The following is a 23,730-nucleotide window of genomic DNA, read 5'->3' on the forward strand; positions in this document are numbered from 1 at the left end:
CTTCCACCCATTTTTCCTCAAATAAGATAGCCTCCCTTTTTCAAATGACAATTTTTAGTGTGTTAGTGGTCATTCTACGTTGCCATTTTCCTTTCGAACAGTGTTTTTAAATGAAATATTCTTGAAAAATTATTTGTAATGATTTTGAAACTTTAATCATCCATTGAGCCTAAATCTGTACCCATGCTTGAAAACAAGTCATCATTCCCTCCAGCCCTCCAGTTCCAATAGCATTTGGCAAATTAATCTTCTTACACACTGACAAACCCATAACTCTAATGAATACATAGATAACGGTTACTCAAATTTCTCTGATTTTAATTTTCTTGCCCATTTCTGAAAGAAAATTTCTCTTACAACATGAACTGAGTCCTTATAAGAACTTACATTTTAAAACTTTGAGCAACACAGTTTAAAAAGACAACTTACATTGCCACTACATCATAACACAGGAACTATTCACAGTTTAAGATGCAAAAGAGGAATGACCATTTCAGCCAGAATGAATTAGGAAAACTTTCTTTCACTCAGCCTTCATTTAATATTCCTGAAATGAAGTCCAATTATTTGTAGATATTAACATCTTCAAACAACAAAGGTAATACTTGAAAAATAACTTTATGTAAATTGGAAACAGTTATTAAAGATAATCAGAATTTATATGCATGGTGACAAGATACTAAATACTCAGTGTTGTCAATCTTTTACTTTGACTAGATGATACATGATCATTAAAAATTTTATGTAAAAGGGAGTTTTAGTCAGATGAGCCCACCTGCACACCTTGAAAACACAATTCATTTTTCGTTTTTGTTTAAAATTAAACATTCAGCTTGCTTTGTGAGTATAACAATTCAGGAGCTTATCCAAAAATAAAAATGTATGTTGTCCACCCCCATAATAAGAGGTTCATCAATCTTACTTTCCTTGTCTCTAAATCTTTATAACAATGATACAACATACATAAACACAAGACATTTTTCATTTTATACTTTAGAAAGACTCCTATGTATATTTAAGGTATTGGATCAAATAAATGATTCAAACAATGGTTGTCAATGGAAGTAAGGTTATAGATTTGGTTTGTCTGGCGTTGGATTCATCGCTGTAAAAAGGTGGAATGATGTTGAAATCCAAGAAAAGATATTAATCATTGGCAACTCCATATAAAAGGTTATGATTCAACTGCATGTTTAGTTTTCACGATCACAGATCATCACACATTTTTCACTGTTCATATATATACTTAGACATATGCCTTGTACTATAAGAGATCAATCACAAAGCTTAGCATAAGATTTAAGAACAAATTTTGAATGCAATGGCCACCATTTATTTCATGACAATCAATTATCACTAATCATAATTGTTGATGCTTTATATAACTTTATTAAGGAGTTTCTGAAACTTGATTATCATTGATGACACAAATGAAAATATCTAAAACCAGATCTTGAACAGTCATCATTTCTTGTAAGAAGCCTGTGCTAAATCAACGTCCTTCAGTGTTTGTTTCGGAGTATGGGATCCCTTTAAAGTAAGCCTTTATTATTAAGTTTCTCAAACTTGAGGCAGACAAACTAAATCAGTCCATCATTTCTTGACCATAGTCATCATCTCTTGTAGAAAAGTCTGAGCTGAAAGCAACATCCTTCAGCATGTGCTTGGGAATCTCAGATCCCCTGACTTTGATTACATAGCAGGCATCCTCCATTTTCTTCAAGCTCTGTCTCATCACCGATGACTTGCGCACCATCTCGCGCCCTGCTACATTACCAAGTTGCTGGAATCCTCTGTTGACGTTCCTCATGAAATCAACTAACTGAAAGGGTCTCTCTAGGTCTCCGCTACCGATAATGTTTATACACATGCGCATGAGTTCCCCTGTGAAATCTGCCAGTCCAAGCATGTATTCAAGAGGTGGAAGTTTCAGAGACAATGTCCTTTGGTCACTACCACATTTTGATTCCACTAATGGATCTTGCGGATCTTGCGGATCTGGAATCTCTGTGGAATCACTGGCTTCTGGTTGACCCGTTACTCCATCAGCATTCTCTGCTTCCTGGACAATTAAAAAAGTACATTGACATTATATGCAAACTACAGAGAATTTCACATAATTTTACATAACCTTTTTTCTCAATTTCCCAAATATAAATTTTGAAATCAATCTTGATTTGAGTTTGACTTCAAATAGCAAATTCTTTGTAAGACAGACCCATAATATCAACAAAAAGACAATTTCGATTCATTTCAATGCAATTAATTTCATTCAATCATTTAAAATTCAAAATATATGAATCATACATGAATAAAAATCATTGCAAATAGAGTTTACCTCAATATACTTAGAAAACCATGAAACAAGTATTTTAGCTCATGCTGGGTCATAAAATTGTATAAGTAACTCTGAACACCATATTTATAGAACTTTAGACCACTGGATGTCATCACATTATGATTGAAGGTTACCTTATATCCTAGATGGGTATATAGTCCACCTCAAGAGAGAGAAAAAAAGCATTGTATTACACCTATATCAGATGAGTATCACCAATTCGGTTATACGTTCAGAGTATCATACCCACTAGTTTTATTTGATTTCTGGTTTTTATTCTAGTTGTGATTATCATAGACTTTTAACCCTAATTCTCCCGGGGTATTTTGATTCGTCATTATGGTAGAGAATGATGTAATCTATGCAGTTGCATTGGTAAATTTCACTGAATTCATATATTTTTATTTTATATGAATTAATTATGCTTATTTATTTATAAAATCATACCTTTTGCTCTAATTCACTAAATAAAGCTCCTAGAATGCTATTTTTTGGTGAAAATATTCTTTATAGCATTCCTAACAATTGTGAATGAAAAGAATTCTGGTACTAAGACCGATTTCTTGTGTATTTTATAATTTCTTATGTATATCTTTGTTTTTTACTTTTTGTTTTTTCGATGGAAATCGTTCCAGACATAATTCTGATCATAAAAAAGGCAAAATTAATTAAGTTTAATCAGTAAAAGTAGAAATAATGATACATTTATGAATTTTGGCTAATTTGCATTGGATTTGTACATAAAATGACATTTTTTAGCAATTTTAGGTCTGGCATACACTTACATAAAGTCGTAACCGCGTACCCGGGTGTCACAACTTTGGTCTCAAAATTGCGCGAGACTTGAAAGTAAAAAGTCAGTGAGCAGCGAGGTCAAAAAATTTTGCACAGCAGATATATCACGAAAGTTGTCAAGGGGGGGGGGCGTTATGGACCCCCCCCCCCCCCCCGAGAGAATTAGGGTTAAAGAGTGAGAAAAATGAACCAGTAACAAGAACAAAACCAAGCTTTGACTAACCTTATTTTCAACCTGCTTGATGTCATCTTTCAGAGAAAATGTGAGTCTTGTAGCGATTTCATCAAGTGATAGAAGTCTTCCATTTTTGATGAAGAGATAGAATGATACAGCCTCAATATACTCTTGAAGTCCTGGTGAAAACGCTCTGATAAACTGATGCAAGTCTTCACCCTAAAAGGGAGAAAATACGGATGTGAAAATATGAAATAAGAATACTTGAATTTATCATTTCTTCTACATACCAAATAGGCACAAATATCAGAACAAAACAGAAAGAAGATCCCTCTTCAGACAGCTGAATAGTATTTCAACATCTCTCATGTATTCCACAAGTGCCTACCAGAATCAAAGAACTGCATGGAGGGGTATAAGGTGAGTGATACACATTATCTATCACAGATCAAGGTATCTTTTTATATTAACAAATCATCCCCCTTGAATTCTAAATTTCAAAACATTTTCCCCTTTCTTTAATTTCATTTCTATCCAGTAATCATAGGAAACATAAAATGTACCTTGAGTTCAGAAGCAACCTTAGAGATGAGTGTATCTTCCAATGACTTTAACCTTGTCTCTGCTTCAGTAAGAACCTTGTCACTGTCTCTGTAATGAGGTGTAATAATATTTTCAATCAATTAAAAACAAGAGCATGAGAGTAAAAATAAAGATAAGATATTACTGATTAAAAAGGTGAATTTATCACGATCAAGAAAACAAATTATTAGTATACTGAGACTGGATATTGGAGAATGACTTCTAAAAGCATGGAAAATAATATTTTAGCAGCAAATATAACTTTTTTTGTCATAATAATCATTATTTCCATAAGCAAAATTGGCAGCATGTCAATTGGACAAAAGATGTTTTCTTCTTAGTATTAAAATCCATTACACTAAAATCATCAATAACAAATTTGTTGGTAATAACAGAGCAAACATCAAAAGGAGTCCACCAGAATGTCAAATGCATATAAGAGCTGAAAATGAGAGAAACATTCAAGTAGAAATGCTAATAAGACTAAAGTCTTACCCATCTATGCGGTGAAGCAGGAATATAATCCTCTTGCTCTCAATTGTAATATCTCTGCTGACTTTCACCAGTCTTTCATACTTGTCGTGCTTAAGATCAAGCTCAGACTGGTATTCTCTGGAAAAAAAAGATTGTAAGATATTGAAAAACCATGACCTTGGTGAAAAAACAGTAATTATAATAAATAGTTCACGGACCAATTGATTCAGTCCCAACAAACTTGTTAAGTCACAAAATGGAATAAAACAATCAAGGAAACTCAATTTATGGTTCATCTTTAACCTCTCATATAATTGATTCAAATACCAAATTTGACTCCTGCTGTAACAAGAAAAACCCAGCTCTTCGTGAATGATGAAATATTGTATCACTTACAGATTGTTAAAATGAATTAAAAAGAAATACTGAAAATGTCCTGGATGGGTCCTAGTAATGCTAAATTGACTAGCATTATTCCATTTATAACTATAATGCAATTTTTATCTGAAAATCAACAAATGAGAAAACTCACTTAAAGGCTAGGAGGGTTGGTGTAAGCTCTACATTCTCTAGACATCCTTCCTCGTCTTTCTTCTGTTTGGGATGATTTGAGCGATCACCTTTTCTGTTACGCTTGTATGGACCTTAGTAAAAATAATACATTAAAGAAAAAAAAAACTTACAATCAAGACAAGCACTAGCAGTACTTAGTTTTGTTTCTTAGATGTAGGGGTTGAGTCCGAGAGGCCAGAGGCAATTCACCTAACAATTACTTTTGAACTTACACTGAAGTCTGCCACAGTCGTCACAGACAATAAGAAATGTGCACTTGAATAAAGAAATTTTGTGTGTGAATGGTGATGAAACTTCATGAACACAAACAAATTTATGCTAAGCCTGGCTAAGTTGAAGCCTTTGCATTTTTTTTAAACATTAACATGGAGTGTGTAACAACATCTCATGGGGGGGGTGGAATAACTCGGGGTAACTCGTGAGGGGTTACTGTATAAAGCTATCATGCAGCTCAAAAAAAGATTCTGCATCTCATTAATCTAACAATTAGATACCAATTTCAGGAATTGTCTAGACAAACAACATGGTTTAAATGCAAGAACCAGCAACCTGTATTATGCCATCTTAAGCGCTCAATTATTCAAATCCTTTCCAAGAAAATTTGAACTCCTCACCAGCATTAAGAAATCGCTATTTTGCAAGCAGAGGTCTTCAAAAAGTAAGTAAAATGTGATACCAAGTCACCAATTTTATGGCATTTTAACCTTCATCTGATACAAAGTTGTCTGCTTGACTTCCTTTTTACAGGATTGCAAAACTATCGTGCACAAAATGATTTAAGGACATACTTTTTTATGACACTTTTTCAGCTGAGCGTGCACTGGTCAATCGCCATAGAATTTTAAGATTGCGATACCAGCGAAACTCTAGACCTAATTCCGTAGAGCAATTTTGACTCTGGGATTTTAGTAATGATTTTTACTCTCTCGGAGCCTCCTGGCTACGGACACCCAACCCCCCATCCTACCATACTTTCTTTGAATCATTGCCTCATTCGTACGCATCCTAAAGTATGCAAATAAACTAGACACCTAGGCCCGTATTCTGATACTGATAGCAGGTTTCACTTAAACTCAGGTTTAAAGTTGTGGTTTAATTATGGAAAGCCAAAGCATCAAAGTTTTTATAAGTAATATGTTTCTTATCTTTACTGTGCTCTTTTCTGATTCATCGATGGTGAAGATAATTATCTATTTATATGGTTGGAACTACCCCTATCGACCACCTAATCTTCTAAGCATTGTATCTGCGAAAATATTCATCAATTTTACCCAGTTTTCGTCTCATTTGAGCAGAAAATTAAGCAGATCAGAATCTCATGTTTTGCTCGGCGACTCCGATTCAATCCGCATATATATCGACGAACAACAAATGCGACGATTTTCCATTTGCTTATTTGCACCCATCTTTTGAAACCGACCACTCGTGGTACACTAAGTTTACGGCCGATTCTTGTCGTGGTGGCGAAATATTTTTACTCTTTCAAATCTGTTCTATGACGTCAAGATGCCAAATGATCGCCTCACTACTTCCACTGCGAGCTCCGGCGCATGATTCGATGATTGGCGACGGATATTTGTTCTAAAGCAGTTTCCTATCGGATTTCTTGGTTTTTCAGCGGGGTTTGGTCAATACAATTTTGAATAATTCTACTACATTTTTACTTTTTGTTGCTTCCTTTTTTCTCGTAAAATCGATTCTTGTCGTTTCTATGGACACTGCGCCTACTCTCCCGCGCGTATCGTTTGTAATACGCAATTATTTTAACGCGCGCAAGGCGGTCGGTTTCAAAAGATGTGGTCGATACACTGTATGTGGTAGTCTCACCACACCGGGTACTTCCTAGACAATAATGAATGATTTGAGAGCCAAATGAGCTGAACTGAAGAATATTTATACTGTTAATGATTTATGTAACAATTGGCTATCCATACTTAAACCACAACTTTAAACATGAGTTTAATAATTATAGGGGCCTAACGTAAATAGGGGGGCCCAAGGGCAAGGTATCATAATAAACTTGTCCCTGTCGTTCATTAGAATGAGTGAGGGGGGCCTAACCCAGGGAACTCCCGGCCACGTAGCGGGCGGGATCCCAGGACCTTACGAGTAATTTGGCATACTCACCTGACAAGCGTGAAGTATGGTCAAAATAATTCTCCGAATAAATAGTTAAAACAGAAATCAAGCACTTACCACGATTATAATGGATGAAGGTCTAACGAGTGGCAGTTTCCTGACATCTGGGCACAAACTGGAACCTAAAAAAAACGAGAAGTTCTCTCCTTCTACCCCCGTCTCGATCGGCCATTTTTGAATTTTGTTATGAATCGTAAGTTCGTAACAAAATGGCCAATCGAGACTGGGGTCGGAGAGAACTTTTCATTTTGAGGTTCCAGTTTGTGCCCAGATATCAGGAAACTGCCACTCGTTAGACCTTAATCCATATAATCGTGGTAAGTGCTTGATTTCTGTTTTAACTATTTATTCGGAGAATTATTTTGACCATACTTCACGCTTGTCAGGTGAATATGCCTTACACGTAAGGTCCTGGGCTCCCGCCCGCGTAGCAGGCGGCAGGAGTTCCCTGGGATCACTCATTCAATGAACAAGGTTATAATATAACCTTATTCTCAGTTATATCTCCATGTGTGACAAAATAGGGTGGCAATGTTTGGCTTATTTTCTCTTTTTCTTTGGGGCAAATGCTTGATTTTTTTACAATGACAGTTTCCATTAGACCTGTTAATTCATACTGCTTGGCTCTTATTTAAATTTGATTATTTATATCATTTTTTCTTAATTAAAAATAGAGATCAAAAAATGAAAATTTTCTTGCCATATTACTTTCCACCAATAGAGGGCGTACACAAAAATATGCCCAAAATTCAAGTTTTTGAGCGCTCTGGTGAATACAAAAATTATTCCCACATTACTAATGATAAATAAATTAAAACTGTATGGAAATTAGTAACTTTGGTCACAAAAGTGATATTTTAATGATTTTTCAAAGTGTGTGCTCTATACAGCATTGGCATACCATAGTCCTACCTGTAGATTCTCCACAGGCCAGATGGTAGCAGTGAACAAGTGCCTGGGATAAGCCAGGCCCAGGGGGCCTAGCTAGATCTAACTTAGATTAGAAGGTTAATATTAGATACATAGCCATGGCATAGGTTAATAATTATTATTTGTCCAAACCTCTGTCACGCTTTCCATCTCGATTCCATCCTTTCGTTTCAAAATCTGCCATAATATGGGTCTGGGAAAGCTGACAAGAGTGACGAGTATCAGAGCTAAAGTGATCCAGGCCAGCTTCCAACCACGAATCAGCAGTGCACAATTCATTCAGCAGCGCTCGCTTGGCCAACGTGCTCCGGCGGCCGGCGTGGTAGCATATTTTTTAACCGTAGGATAGCAATTGAAACCTGATGAATTATTTATATAATTCGTTTCGCTAGTCTATCGAACAATGATAGGTCCATGATATGGGTCCATGATTGTACACAGAGCGAGGAAACTGTATCCCGGCGCGGCCGGCAGCATCAATAATCAAATAGCGTTCAAAATTTTCTTTATCCTACTTTCATTTTTAATATAAAAATCCTTAAAATACACCAAAATAAAGATTGAATAAATTCTTTACTCACGATTTGATTTATTTCCCAAATTTCAATTGTCCAAGCTTGTAATCATGACTGTTTGCATCTAGACTAATGTCAATTACCCCATTACCCCCTGATAGTTAGGCCTATTTTGGCATCAGTTAGATTCATTGACAGAGGATATGGGTTTGCCAAAACACAATTCATTTTCTTGTTTTATCAATTATGTTTTTAGGAAAAAATAATTTTAAGCTAGAGTGGCCCTGCCCTTTTAAGTAGAAAATAGAAAAAGAGAAGATTGTGCTTGATTTCTATATTGGTCTTTTTAAATTTGTAATCATTTTTTGCATGTTCTTCTTTGTATTTGTTTTTATAGCAACCAAAATCAACACTAGCCTTCTCGACAGTCTCTATTTCCACCTTCCCTGCACGGCTATTTCCAGAAGGAGTGGCCCTTCATCTCCGTAAGGCACATATTATAGCCCAGCTATCAGAGCGTCTCTCTAAAATTGTAAAAGCCCAAACTGCCCTCCACTCCCGCCTCCACTTCATCTCCTGCTTTGCAGATGCATGTCTTCAATATCGTGTCGCCTTCCCACGGGTAGCGCCTTTGATATTGAACATCAATATTACCCCTTTCATAAACCCAATTATGCGGCTAATATTAGGAGCATAATTTGGTAAAATTGGAGGAGGACCAGAGTTATCCGCATTATTTTGATGCTGCAATTATCCGCATAAGCAGCATTAATTGGGACCAGATTTTGACTTTATGAATTCATTTCGAAAGTAATGCGGATAATTGCCATGGAGCGGTCACAAGGTCACCCTTTTCCAACGCAACCTCATCGGGGTGTGTGCGGTTGCCATGGCGATTACCGGTATCCGCCTTTTTCAGGACGGGCGCTCGTAAAAATAGTGCGGATTATTTTCGGAGTTTGTGAACGCATTTTTTATCAATTAATCGCATTACTCTTAGGCGGCTAATTGGAGGATGGGTTTATGAAAGGGGTATAGGCCTATATATACCTTTCATAAACCCATCCTCCAATTACTGAGCCGCCTAAGAGTAATGAAATGAATAGGGTGTCCATTAAATATACATTTTTTTCAAATCGCGCTTCGCGTTCGTGATTATTTAGTTATATACCTATCCTGTTCATGATTACAAAAAGTGCTTTGAATGTCCATTTTTTTTCGATCCGCCATAACCTATATTAAAAGTTTCTGCTTGCGTAAGTTCACACTGTATCATCACGCAGTAATTTTAGGCCTATATATACTAATACGCTTGTTCAGCCAAGGATCACAAACATTGCTCATTCGGAATGTTAAATTTTCAGAACAAAATGCATGCAATTTTTCCAAAAATTTCAGCTCGCGCGCTTCGCACTTGAACTATTAAAATTAAAGGGCATATGAGATTATGCTTAATATTATGACTATACCCCTCCAATTCAACTTTGAAGCATGGGTGAAATGATGCCCCTCCCCGCAAAGCTGGATCCGCCCCTGTACAGTCCCGACCCCATGCAACTTTAATACTATACTATACCTGCATCGGATCTATCTGCTGAGACTCAGAAGCAAGAGGAGGAATGAACAAACAAGAACAAGATATAGCGCCTTATAAAATTTGTATATTTTTATGATAGCTTCCTTCTTCCCCAGTATGTTTATTTTTCTATCGTTTCAGTTGTTTTCAGTTGTCCTTTGTAATTTGTGTCTTGGTGTTCCTTTACTAAGCGTGCATGAACCTTACTTTTGAGGTTTTAGTTTCACGATGTGCTCATATGTACCGGGTAGTTGGGACATGTGTGGTATTCATGGCTATATATGTCCGTTAATATACTATTATGGTCTGTGAGTGACCCCTCTCGGCTAGTTAAAGTCTTGGAGTATGTCCATCGTCATAATCATGGCTATGTCCGAGCTATATATGCAAATAGCTCATGTCTTTTGTTCAGAGTTCTGATGGCTATCAGTCAGAATTGTTTTTTTTTTGCCAAAGCTTTTAAAAAGAATTTAATATTAATAGATTCTTTCATATTTTTTACTTTGTCTTTTTTAAAATGTTTTTGGATCTCTTTTTTTTTCACGTTCTTTTTTTTTTTTGGGGGGGGGGTTCTTTCCTTTTATTATATTTTTTCCTTTCTCCCCGTGTTTTTTTCTGGGCCATTATATTTGCATGTAACACAATATTTCGAAGCAAGTGGAAAAGGAATGTATAAATTTAAAAGAAATCAGCAAATATAACACAATGAGAAAATATAGATAAACATTTTGGGTTATGTCGGGTTTATCCACCTCAGCGAAGTGAATCTCTCATGCATAATTCATCAATCTTTGATTTCATTTGGTTTGCCATCCTACGTTAAAAATTTTACGCTGGATTTGAATGAACGAATGAGCTTTGCACGTGACATCTGACTTTGGAACAGAGCAAATTCGAGGACGTACAGTGTAGGGGAGTCTTGGGAAAATAACAGGAGCAAATCGTGGTTAAGACCAGGCCCAAGTCGTACCCTCTGCATCATTCTGGTAAACCACTCGAGGACAGAAAATGTTGGAAGCTGTAAGTCGAGATCCCGAATTCCCGGGTCAAGATCATGTAACGGTACGGTGCTGGAGGTTCACGGGGAGCCCACGGGCTCAGGCCTAGCGGAGGTGAAGCCTGTACAGACCGCGCTGAGCTGCTCTGTTGACAGGCATTTATTTGTGGATGGTGATTTTTCTTTGCGTACCGTACAGCCGTTGAATTTTGATAATATCAATTTGGAAAGGTCAAATTTGTTACTCAATAATTATTATGCTTAACTGCAGTTAAAGGTGAATAGTATCCTGTCAAAAAATTATTGTAAATAATGTAAAAATAAACAAAAATATCAAAAATATGAAGGATTTTGAATTGATGGAGGGGGGGGGGGGGGGGGATTATTCATGCATGACTAGTTGCAAAACAAAGGCCATATCAAATTAATCTAATTACACCCATTTACAAAAGTCAATGAGGCGACAGCAGTTGGACATCAATTTGTTTAAAATCATTAACAAAATCCATACAACAACCGACTGAGATATTAAGAATTGCATCCCAAATGAAAGCATATCTCATCTATTGGAAAAATAGGAAATAAGTCGCGAGCAATGAAGCATTGCACGTTAACCACTGCAAGGTGTGAAAATATGCAAATTGCATTTCAGAATTTGTAATCATTCATGCATGACCGATGACTTTTTTCAACTAGGTGCAAAACAAAGGTTACAGTTTCCTCTTTCATAATGATACATAATTCATTATATTTTATGATGGCCAACCTAGGAATTTCTGGGTTCCAGCTAACCCAGGGAACTCCTGCCCGCTACGCGGGCGGGAGTTCCAAGGATCTTACGTGCAATTTGGCATACTCACCTGACAAGCGTGAATTATGGTCAAAATAATTCTCCGAATAAATAGTTAAAACAGAAATCAAGCACTTACCACGATTATATGGATGATGGTCTAACGAGTGGCAGTTTTTCTGACATCTGGGCACAGACTGGAACCTCAAAAAACGAAAAGTTCTCTCCTTCTACCCCTGTTTTGATTGGCCATTTTGTTACAATTCATAACAAAAATGGCTGATCGAGACGGGGGTAGAAGGAGAGAACTTTTCGTTTTTTGAGGTTGCAGTCTGTGCCCAGAGGTCAGAAAAACTGCCACTCGTTAGACCTTCATCCATATAATCGTGGTAAGTGCTTGATTTCTGTTTTAACTATTCAGATAATTATTTTGACCATACTTCACGCTTGTCAGGTGAGTATGCCTTTACACGTAAGATCCTGGGCTCCTGGGAGTTCCCTGGGTTAGGTTCCAGCATAGTTTTTGTCTCACCTGCATAGCAGAGTGAGACTATAGGCGGCGGTGGCGTCAACATCAAATCTTAACCTAAGTTTTTGAAATGACATAACTTAAAAAGTATATGGACCTAGTTCATGAAACTTAGCCATAAGGTTAATCAAGTATTACTGAACATCCTATTAGAGTTTCATGTCACATGACCAAGGTCAAAGGTCATTTAGGGTCAATGAACTTAGACCTTGTTGGGGAATCAACATCAAAATCTTAACCTGAGGTTAAGTTTTTGAAATGTCATCATAACTTAGAAATATATGGACCTAGTTCATTAAACTTGGACATAAGGTTAATCAAGTATCACCAAACATCCTGTGCAAGTTTCAGGTCACATGATCAAGGTCAAAGGTCATTTAGGGTCAATGAACTTTGGCCAAATTGGGGGTATTTGTTGAATTACCATCATAACTTTGAAAGTATGTTGGTTTAGTTCATAAAACTTGGACATAAGAGTAATCAAGTATCACTGAACATCCTGTGCGCATTTTAGGTCACATGACCAAGGTCAAAGGTCAATGAACTTTGGCCATAATGGGGGTATCTGTTGAATTACCATCATAACTTTGCAAGTTTATTGATCTGACTTTTGAAACTTGGACATAAGAGTAATCAAGTATCACTGAATATCCTGTGCAAGTTTCAGGTCACATGATCAAGGTCAAAGGTCATGTGAGGTCAATGAATTTTGGCCACTTTGAGGGTATTTGTTGAATTACCATACTATCTCTGTAAGTGTATTTGTCTAGTTCATAAAACGTGGAAATAAGAGTAACCAAGTATTACTGAACATCTTGTGCGAATTATTTAGTTTTCAAAGTCAGCACTGCTGCCAGGGGTCGCGGAACGGTTTTCAAAGTGGGGGGGTTGACCATGCTAAAAATCACAATCATATGGTCATTTTTATGTTTTTGTACACAGTTTTGGAAAAAAGTGGGGGGGGGGGCTGAAGCCCCCCCAGCCCCCCCCCCCCTGGTTCCGCGGCCCCTGGCTGCTATGTTGAATCGCGTGATGCAGGTGAGACGGCCAGAGGCATTCCACTTGTTCTTATTTTGCATTGCTGTATGTAGTGTTCAAATAATTCTTTTAGACACTGTACATTACCAGAAAAAATTCAAGAATTCTGTGAAAAAGAAACGATTGCAAAAACACTGTGAAAAGTAAATCTAATCATGCAAATGTTCTTCTGTAGGCTGATAATCATAAACATGCAAATTGTAGATAAAAGGTACTGTCATATTGTCATAGTAATGGAATGAGGGAACATGAAGGAAGTTTGGCAATAACCTTCATTTATATCCATATTTAAAATGAATCGTTTTTCAAGTTTGCAGATAAACATTTCTGATGCGATTTGAATGTCTGACAATCTGAAATGTTTTGTGGACATTGTTTTGAGTGATTTCATTTTTTGCATGCCACAAAATTGAAGGCTTATTTACAAAGAGAAACACTTATCCAATAGGAGAGGAATGTACATGCTATGGGTAGACTAAAAGATTCAGTAGGCTGTCTTTGTTCTACTACATCTTGTTCCTCACACTTCATACAAAGAATAAGAAAAATGTTGACTTGATAAATAACAGAGGGGCATTACTTCCACCTCCTTGTTTGCACTATTCAGGCCTGGAATTTTAGGCCTTTACAATGAGTGTAGTTATGAAAATGAAATCATATGAAATGAAATATTAATGAAATCCTTACATGCTGTGTCCACATGTCATATCTTTGAACCAGTCTTTTTCCCGAATGACAATATGATTTGGCTGTTAACAAAAGGTTTGGCGTGAATGAGCACCACTTTTTAACATTTGATGAAAAAAATGACCTGCGAAAATTTGTTTAGAGGAGTAGCATTGATAAAGTGGAGAAAATCACGAAGAGCACATGCACTTTAGATAAGAAGAATGATTTATCCCCTTTTCTAACTTTATTCCTTCGTGAGCATCACAACGTTCTCTCAAGCTCCAATGCCTCCCTCCCCCCCCCAACCCACGCAAGTAGACCAAGGAGAATACATGTAAAAAAAAATTGATAGAAAATGCTATCCAGGTTTGGAATGGGCTGAAATGATCTTTGTATGTAGCTCCCGGGGGGGGGGGGGGGGGGGCACTCTACCAAAAAAGTGGTGGGGGTGTGCCGCGGAGGCCTTGGAGCGGGCTTATTGTAAAAAGGAGGGTCCTCGGAACGACAAAAGTTTGTGAAAACGGGGGTCCTTGGAACGGATCGCCAGCGTGTGAGTGCGTATGCATCCCTATGGAACGGTCATGCGTGCATGATGCAGCTAGCGCGGCCTCCGCCGGGGGAGCTCTGCGGCCGCTTTTCACCAAAATTGCAGCTCATTCAATGCGATCGGAGCGGCGTAACGAAAAATATGCGATGCTTTGGAGCGGATTTCTCTCTTCTCTTTTCTCGATAAGAAGAAAATGCTATGCCTTGGAGCGGCTTTCTTTGTTCTTTTTCTCAACAAGGCAAAAATGCTATGCCTTGGAACGGAAATTTGAGTGTGAAAATGGGGGTCCCCTCCGCGGCACATACCCACTATGCATTATATACTGAGTGCCCACCCCGGGGCCCGGGATGTAGCTATTTGATGAGAGTTATTCATTTTGCTTGGTTTTGTTATAATATATTTCTAATTTAATTTGCTTATTACAACGGTTTCTATTTTATACAGATTTTTCATGATGTTGATGAAGATAACAAAGGTTTCTTGTCAAGGGAGGATGTGAAAGTGGCTGTGGTCAGACTTTTTGGATACAAACCATCAAAGGTGAGTTGGAATAAAGAATATAACAGGATTTTCAGGTCACTGGCATGACTTCAAGCAACAAATTATTGTTCAGAGGGGGGGAAGGATGATTTCATCTATCATCCTTCACTTGAATGGAGTGGCGTCATGTATTTACGCCCTTGTGTCAGACAGATTTGGTTACTGCAAAATCCTGTTTTTGTTATTGTTACCTGGAAATTTACTCTACAAAAGAGTCTGGTTGATATTTAAATAAATCCTGTGTATTTTCATTTTAGTTCTTATCAGTCAAAGGATCAACCTAAAACTGGCCCTGGCTTGCACATTAGTCATGCTTCATGCAGATAGATATTCAAATTATCATGTCCGGCAGTCACAAGCTGAAAGGAAAGAAAATCACATGACAGTAATCAATATAATGTTGGGCATCGAGTGGTCAATTTACAGAGCACCTAATTTCAATGTAGAATATGGTAACAACCTCTGTATGATATATCCAACTGTAAGCTATATAGTATATGCTTGAGTGAATATCAAACCAAAACCATGTTTCTCCATGTACACGTACTGTCAATCTCTTCATAGACCTCTTCTTCAATGAATCTAATAGTTATTTTGGCTATTCAAAAGTTATATATTTGAAAACTTTCTCAAACTTTTTCCATATGGCCTCATAAAGTAAACAAATTTTTTTCCAACTTATGTGGATTTTGACATGAGCTGGTAGGTTATATTTATTCAATTTCTTCGTCTCATGTCAAGTTTAATTTTGATGTATTAACCCACCTAGCCAGGAATATTCAAGGGGATGGACATTGTAGAGGGAATACACCTGTGATTATACGATTTACAATTTTCATTTTTTTTAGTTAAATTTACTGCAAGATTGATAACTTGGAAAAAAATTACAGAAGTATTCTGTTACCCGGACTTACTTAAATAAAGAAAAATTGTTCAATATTGGCCCTAACGCCATGAGAATGCAATAGTGTACTCTATAACTGGACAAGTGAGTGAAATTGAATGCGGTTCGACTTCTAGATTTGTGATAATTTTTAAGACAATGAATACGAACTATATTAAATTTGATTGTTGTAGGATGCAATAGAAATACACAAGACACAAGTATGGACTTAAAATATAAATGATTTGTTTGTTTTCTTCTCTAGTTTGAGGTTGATGAGCTGATGAAAAATATTGATGGACCTGGTGAGTTCAAGACAACAAACTTCTTAAAAGTATTTAAGTAGTGAAATGAAGATTGGAGCATGGCTTTGAAAATATTTGAAAGATACACCTCCCCTTTGAAAGACAAAAGTGAACAAAACGGGGAATAGAATAACAGGCTCTAATTGCTTTCTATGTAATTCCTGATTAAGCTATTTGATATATTGAAAGAAATGGGTTTTCATAGTTTTCCTTAATTTTTTAAATCTTAATGGAAATTTCTTATTTTCATTATTTGAACTTTTAATGTGGAAAAGATGCAAACAATCATTGTTAGCTTCCAAGTATTTAGGAAGAATGTTAATTATGGTAAAGACACTTAGGTCTTCTGTAAAGGATAGCTCTTCAGATGCCTTTTCATGTTAAATCTGGCAAAAAAGTGGCTGAATCGTTCAGGCTGAAAATGTGTTGTGTCCCTCCTATTCTTTTCTGCGTGCAGTGCATGTGACTCTATGATTTCATATGATACAACAATTCTTTGGTGCGTTATTGATTATATTTTTGTATCATTCTAAAACAGTTTCTTTCTCAGTTCAATCTCATTAAAAGAATATATGTTTAATCCTTTAAAACATAAAAACACTTATTGATGAAGTATAACATTTGAGAGTATTGTTAAAACAAAATTTCATTTTTAGTAGATGAACTCGATTCACTGACTCACCTCTAAATAACCTTTTCACCCACTTGATTTATGCAGCTCATGTAGCTTTGGTATTTCTCCCACAAAGGTATGACATTGAATGAGTTCAAATCTGCAATGAAACCCAAATTGGCAGCACAAGACCCAGATGAAAAAATCAGGCAAATATTTGTGGCATTTGACTCTAAATGTAAGTACAAGACATTGATTCCCAAGAGAGTAGATTAGAATGAACCGTTTTGGTGACTCCAGATATAGGATGAAGGTTATGTTGCTATATCTTCAATGTTGTGTATGATTCTTTGTATTATGTTCTCAGCCTTATGTCCATTCTGTACAAAGTGCTGTGGACTCTTGTACAAAGATGTCAAGTTTCCTTCTTTCCACATGTTGAGGTTTTCCAGTATTTTTTTTCTTTTTGTTTTTTAAGTGCTAGTAGTGTGGAAAATTACTTTTTACAATTGAATTGATAATTTCACATCTTATATCTGTCACATAAAATATGGATCCAAGTTACCTATTCGTATTGCATTCATGCCACAAAGCTGTCTACATGTGTGGACTCTTACACGTTTAACTAATCTAAAAATTAAATTGAAATTTTATGATAATTAAGTTCATATGTTTCATAAAGAAATTGAGGATTGGATGAAGTATGTTGAAAGAGTCAAATGTCATTGGTGTATCTTAATGTGTAGGTAGAGGGTTTCTTACCCTTGAAGATGTAGAGAAAGCCTGCAAGTTGGTTGCTCCAAAGATCCAGCCTCACCATATCCAGAAAGCATTCAGGTAAAGATTAAATTGATTTATAAAGGTTATAAGGAAGACATTATTAAACATTTGAATTTACTTGAATGAATTCAAACACTGTAACTTGTATGATGAAATTTACCAAGAATATTATTAATTTTGATTTGTGATAGACCTTCACTAGAGAATATGAAAGGAAATGTATAAAAAAATGCTAATTTCCTACTTTTATACTTCCATTAATTTTCTTTTAGCTTGTCTTTGATCAATAGACTATATTGTCTACTGGCTTTTTGATATAGTTATAGTTTTACCTTAACTTGTGATTTAAAATGGTTCTTGGAATTAGTTTGCCATATTTTTCTGAATGAGTATCACTCCTTCCTCTTTATAAACATCTTCATAATGTTCTTTCACTAAATAATGAAATCATATCAGTTGAAATTTATTCCTTTTTTGTTTTTAGTGAACTAGATGGAGATGGTGATGGTCGTGTAAGCTACAGAGATTTTGAGTTCATGATGAAGTACACTCTCCCTGCCGGAATATGAAAGATCATTTGCAATGCTGTAAGTATTCTTCATTTTCTGTTATTTAATTTCATTGGTTTATTATTATCTTTGAAATGTATTGATATGATTTGTATAGTGTGAATTGTATAATGTGAACTTTGCCTTTTTTTATTGAAAAATGAATAAATTGCATATGTTTGGACACATTGTACCTGTAGCATATTCATTTATTATCTGTATAATGAAAAAGTAGTGTATAGAAAAGCCTTGCCTAAGGTGTCATGGTAAAAAATGGATGTCATGGCTTTCATGTGTCTATTCACGTGCTTTAGATGTACAGTCATGGACATAAGTCTTGCTGCAGGTACTTCTCATGAAGTAAACACTTTCTAACGTTACCCAAAATCCCCTGATTTTTATGAATATATTTCAAATGAATGCTAATGTAATGATTCAAATAATTGGTAGTAGTGATATAACATTTACTCCAACCTCCTTAGAACAGTAACAAAATAATGTTAAATAGGCCTATTTTCAGATTTTCAGCTGGACAAATGTCATGTTGCAATTTACATATCATTCAGACTGAATCAACAAATGTTATTTCTGACAGCATATCAACATCAAACAGACTGCAACACCAGGAATTAACATTTAGTATCTGCTTTGACTTTCTTGGCCTTGATAACAGTTGGAGAGAGTTGTACAGTAATGTTTGATGTAGGCATCAGGAATGGTATAAAAGGTGGCCTAACAAGCATTCCACAACCCCCCTCCCCACACACACACACATTCCCTGGCATCGTTTTCCATGTTCCTCGTTCATTCTGCCCTACACATGCTCAATAGTGTTAATATCTGGAGACTGTGCTTGCCAATTTTCAAGATATTTGATCTTCTTTAGCTTAAAAAATTTCTTGGTGAAAGCTGAAGTGTGACAAGGAGCTCTGTCCCGCAGGAAAATCTGCCCTTTCTTGTAGGTGGGCATGTAGCTGGAGGTCAGAATCTGCTGATACTTCATGCTATCAATGTTCCCATCTGATGTAGCCCCACACCATTATTTTCCCACCTCCAAATTTGACGGTCTTCTGGGTGTACTTGGCGTTCAGACGGGTGCCACTTGGTCGCCGGCAGTGCTGATATCGTTTGGGATGTACTGTAGTGTTGAGAATGGATGGACTCTAGAACAAGTGGAATGCCTCTGGCCGTCTCACCTGCATCACGTGGTTCAATATAGCAGCAGTGCTGACTTTGAAAACTACTCTAACTCGCACAAGATGTTCAGTGATACATGGTTACTCTTATGTCCACTTTTTATGAACTAGACCAATAAACTTACAGAGATATGATGGTTATTAAAAAAAAAACCAACATGGCCAAAGTTCATTGACCTTACATGACCTTTGACCTTGATCATGTGACCTGAAACTCGCACAGGATGTTCAGTGATACTTGATTACTCTTATGTCCAATATTCATGAATCAGATCCATAAACTTTCAAAGTTATGATGGTAATTCAACAGATACACCCAATTCGGCCAAAGTTCATTGACCTTTGACCTTGGTCGTGTGACCTGAAATGCGCACAGGATGTTCAGTGATACTTGATTACTCTAATGTCCAAGTTTAATGAATTAGATCATAAACTTTCAAAGTTATGATGGTAATTCAACAGATACCCCCATTCGGCCAAAGTTCATTGACCCTAAATGACCTTTGACCTTAATCATGAGACCTGAAACTTGCACAAAATGATCAGTGATGCTTGATTACTATTATGTCCAAGTTTCATGAATCAGATCCATAAACTTTCAAAGTTATGATGGGAATTCAACAGATACGGCCTAAGTTCATTGACCCTAAATGACCTTTGACCTTGGTCATGTGACATGAAACTCTAATAGGATGTTCAGTAATACTTGATTAACCTTATGGCCAAGTTTCATGAACTAGGTCCATATACTTTCTAAGTTATAATGTCATTTCAAAAACTTAACCTTAGGTTAAGATTTGATGTTGACGCCTCAGCCGTCGGAAAAGCGGCGCCTATAGTCTCACTCTGCTATGCAGGTGAGACAAAAATGGCAAAAAAATGACTTTTCTGATGAATCCTCCATTGAACTACATCCCAAACATCGTCAGCAAGTCATATGGAAACTGTTATCAAGTCCAAAGGAAGTCACAGCAGATACTAAAATGTTAATCCCTGGTGTTGCAGTTGGTTTGATGTTGATATGATGTCAGAAATGAATTTTGTTGATTCAGTCTGAATGATTTGTAAATTGTGACTTGACTTTTATCCAGATGAAAATAAGCCTATATGAGATTGTCACTATTTTAAGAAGGTGGGATTAAATTTTTTATCACTGCTACCAAATAATATTTGAATTTTTAGAATTAATTTGAAACATATTCGTAAAAAATCAGAGGATTTTCGGTAAAGTTAGAAAGTGTTTACTTCATGAGATGTACCTGTGTCCATGACATATCCATGACTGTAGAATAATGTAATCCTAAATAATTAGAATGCTATATACAATGCACATTGAAATTATGTTTATGTAATGAGATATGTGAATATGTAATATTGAAATCTTCTTTGTTTTCCTTTCTTCCCCCCCCCCCTCATTTCCCAGTCCGTCTGTGAGCTGTGCACACTTGTACGATTTGAATGGTACAAAGCAAAGACAGGAGATCCCTGAATGCATTGGTAACAGCATAGCATGGATCTCCAGTACTGCAGTGCAGGCCAGGCCAGTGAGGAGAGTGATAATCTTCAATGGAATACAAGCTCATTGGTAGGCAGAATGTATCTGTGAGGATAGTATGGCAGTGATACCGATGATTGCATCTTCTTTCCATGAACAGGGGGGCCGGTTTTTTAGCAAAAATCCTTAACCAAATAGCCCCTGAACCGCCTGAGACCGCCCTTCCTGTTACACACTGAACCGCAATTAACCACCCGTACGTTTTATCTGCGCTATAGTATCTCTTATATATGATTTACCGTGCTAATATTGCGTGTGCATACTGTATAGGTTGGCTGCTATATAGATGTGCATAGAAAAGTGTATGCTCGTATTGAGTATAATAGAGAAAAACCGACTGACACGCATCGGTGTGTAGCAAGTTCTAGACTGTCGCGCAGTCGATCTCAGCAAAGATGGCTGCGTCCACGTCTCGGAAAATCACTTACTTTGTCGAAGAGTTTTGATGAAGAGTTCATCGAAACGTTGGATATCACACAGAGTGACATCGAAATCGATATGGACGAGTCAGATGTGAGTTGGAAATAATTTTTGACATATTTTATCCCAGATTTGGCGAAATTTTTTATTTTATTTTCATTCTGTCAGTAATACTTATATTTTTTTGAAGGCGTGGGACTGGGGCGGCTGAAAATCTAAACTTTTGCTTTTATTTCTCAAGGGTCAAAGGTCAGTATTCGTACATCTAATTGAACTTTGCCATGTACCATTTTATTCAACAGGTCCTACGCTACAAAATAAATATAACTTGTAATGAACAAAAGTAAATTTATAAAAAACTGTTTCAATTTGTTTGGAACAATGCCTACAGATTACCAGTTTTGTTTCCTCTAGTGAGAGATTGCCTTTACGTGTCTAATCTGTAGGTGCTGTAGGGTTAAATCATAGTGAAACAGTTTAATTAGGCCTTCTTGATTTCCTTTTCTGCATAGAAGTATAGTTAAACTCCTGGTCATCTGATCATTTTCCTGACATCGCTTGTTGAAATATTCTAATTCACTGATTTAATTGGGTTTTGTTAACTCAAGAATGTGTGCTCATTGATGTGGGTGGTCCATGTCTTAGAATGAGATGCTATAATGTGTGTGTGAAAGTATACAGGAAGTGATGAATTTGAACAGTTGGAAGACACTGGAACTAGTCTTGTGGCTATGAAAATTCAGTGGCTTCTGTGATAAACATGTACATGTGTGTTTTCACTCTAATCTACCATTGCTGCTCCCAAGTTGTGTCTCGGGGTTGGCAATTTCCCCGGAAATGCTGGGAAAACTTGTAAATGTTTGGAAATACTTAAGATGTACAGGGAGATGCAGGGAAGTGGTAGAATATGCTTAAGAAACATCTGGGGAGTGTTTCATCAACATTTTCATCCGACAAGTTGTCAGATCTGACATCTTTCTCTGATGTTGATTGGCTGAGAGGTACTGTTACTATGGTAACTGTCGGATAAAATGGGACTTGTCGGATGAAACGTCCGACAAGTCCTTTCATGAAACGCCCCCCTGGAAATACCTGAAAATATTCAAGAAGTATATTTGTTAGTATTTCCCTGCTTTATCAACTATTCCCCATTTTCCTAAAAATATCATTTACTGGTATTTACCACCAATATTTCCCACCCCTGACAACCCTGTTGTGTATGTCTCATTGAAGCCAATTCATAATCATAATTTGAAGGAAAAACATCCAGAAAAGAGGTATCGAAATCAGAGGAATCAAGAATATTTAAGATATCCAGAAAGGGTTGGAAATTATGAGATGAAAGACAAAATCCTTTTGTAGTGTCTAAAAATCTGAAATATTATTTGGATGATTATATCCCCCAGCTCTGTGTAGGAATACTCTATCCCCGGATTGAACTTATCTCGAACGACTACTCCTTTAGAGATAATTCTGAGTCATGAAAATGAAAATTTGACAGAAATAAGATATTCGTAATATTTTTTTTTAAGTCTGTCTATAGGAAGAAAATCATTAATAACAGAATTGCACCTTTGAACTTGTTAATTTCTTAATTGCCAATTCAGTTCTCATGTTATGTACTTTGCTTAATCTGAACTTTTTTCTTACTTGAAGTTTTGGTATATAAAGAGCTGAATATATATAGAACCCGTTCTTCCATCTTGTGACCTAGAAGCATCCGTGTAGATTCGGAGAACATGAGACCACTTTTAGTAATTATTTCATTTGCATCTTCTTTTGACTATCGGTAAATTGGACAGGTATGTGAATACCGAGCTGATAGAATATTTTTAAGATGGCTTGTGAGGGGGGGGGGAGGTGATGTGACATTTGCATGACTGACCTCACATGTGAGTTCTTAGAGCAGCTCTAGTGTTACATAGCTCTTCTAGAGACAACTTTTCTCTATTTGACAGCTTGTGATAAAACCGACTGTAATAGGGACAGTGTCCTTGTAATATTCCTCCAGCAATTTATTACATTTTATTTATAAATGTACTTGCCCTGTCAAGCATAATGCTACTAGTGTCTAAAAGAATATCCATTGCCGCATCATCGAGGCTTGCTTAAACTTCCTCAATATTTTGATAAATCAATATCATCATGTTATTTAATTCATCCTGTCCCAGGATGAGTGTCTCTGAGGCAAAGAACTCTCACCCTCCCTCATGAGTCACTGAT

At 36.5% G+C, this 23,730-nt stretch overlaps 2 protein-coding genes across 4 annotated transcripts; one reads left to right on the plus strand and one right to left on the minus strand.

Annotated features, from left to right (window-relative positions):
* Nucleotides 1-301: 301 nt before the first annotated feature.
* Nucleotides 302-8,429, minus strand: LOC121419166 (translin-associated protein X-like). The gene is made up of 6 exons (XM_041613504.1): nt 8,139-8,429; nt 4,897-5,008; nt 4,386-4,502; nt 3,872-3,959; nt 3,357-3,527; nt 302-2,062 (listed from the first exon to the last, which is right to left on the minus strand). The coding sequence occupies exons 1-6, from the start codon at nt 8,188-8,190 to the stop codon at nt 1,586-1,588; spliced, it is 1,017 nt and encodes a 338-aa protein (XP_041469438.1). The 5' UTR covers nt 8,191-8,429; the 3' UTR covers nt 302-1,585.
* A 2,494-nt stretch (nt 8,430-10,923) lies between these two features.
* Nucleotides 10,924-22,427, plus strand: LOC121419168 (EF-hand calcium-binding domain-containing protein 11-like). 3 transcript variants are annotated; one of them, XM_041613506.1, is made up of 7 exons: nt 10,924-11,159; nt 15,112-15,207; nt 16,356-16,395; nt 17,145-17,246; nt 17,755-17,845; nt 18,273-18,375; nt 20,956-22,427. In XM_041613506.1, the coding sequence occupies exons 1-6, from the start codon at nt 11,106-11,108 to the stop codon at nt 18,355-18,357; spliced, it is 468 nt and encodes a 155-aa protein (XP_041469440.1). In that variant the 5' UTR covers nt 10,924-11,105; the 3' UTR covers nt 18,358-18,375; nt 20,956-22,427. The 3 variants fall into 3 exon arrangements, with proteins under 3 accessions (XP_041469440.1, XP_041469441.1, XP_041469442.1); XM_041613507.1 differs by having other exon boundaries at nt 10,925-11,117; XM_041613508.1 differs by lacking the exon at nt 10,924-11,159 and adding an exon at nt 11,185-11,267.
* The last annotated feature ends 1,303 nt before the right edge of the window (nt 22,428-23,730 follow it).

Source organism: Lytechinus variegatus, chromosome 7 (genome assembly GCF_018143015.1).
Source record: "Lytechinus variegatus isolate NC3 chromosome 7, Lvar_3.0, whole genome shotgun sequence".
In the NCBI taxonomy this organism is placed as follows: domain Eukaryota; kingdom Metazoa; phylum Echinodermata; class Echinoidea; order Temnopleuroida; family Toxopneustidae; genus Lytechinus; species Lytechinus variegatus.

Excerpts from the sequence above, each read along its gene's own strand:
- LOC121419166 (XM_041613504.1), bottom strand. The coding sequence starts at position 8,190 with ATGGCAGATTTTGAAACGAAAGGATGGAATCGAGATGGAAAGCGTGAC. Across the intron at positions 3,528-3,871 it reads AGGTTGCTTCTGAACTCAAG|GGTGAAGACTTGCATCAGTT; the intron begins GTACATTTTATG and ends TCTCCCTTTTAG. Across the intron at positions 2,063-3,356 it reads TCAAGCAGGTTGAAAATAAG|GAAGCAGAGAATGCTGATGG; the intron begins GTTAGTCAAAGC and ends TTAATTGTCCAG.
- LOC121419168 (XM_041613506.1), top strand. The coding sequence starts at position 11,106 with ATGTTGGAAGCTGTAAGTCGAGATCCCGAATTCCCGGGTCAAGATCAT. Across the intron at positions 11,160-15,111 it reads CGGGTCAAGATCATGTAACG|ATTTTTCATGATGTTGATGA; the intron begins GTACGGTGCTGG and ends TATTTTATACAG. Across the intron at positions 17,846-18,272 it reads CATATCCAGAAAGCATTCAG|TGAACTAGATGGAGATGGTG; the intron begins GTAAAGATTAAA and ends TTTTGTTTTTAG.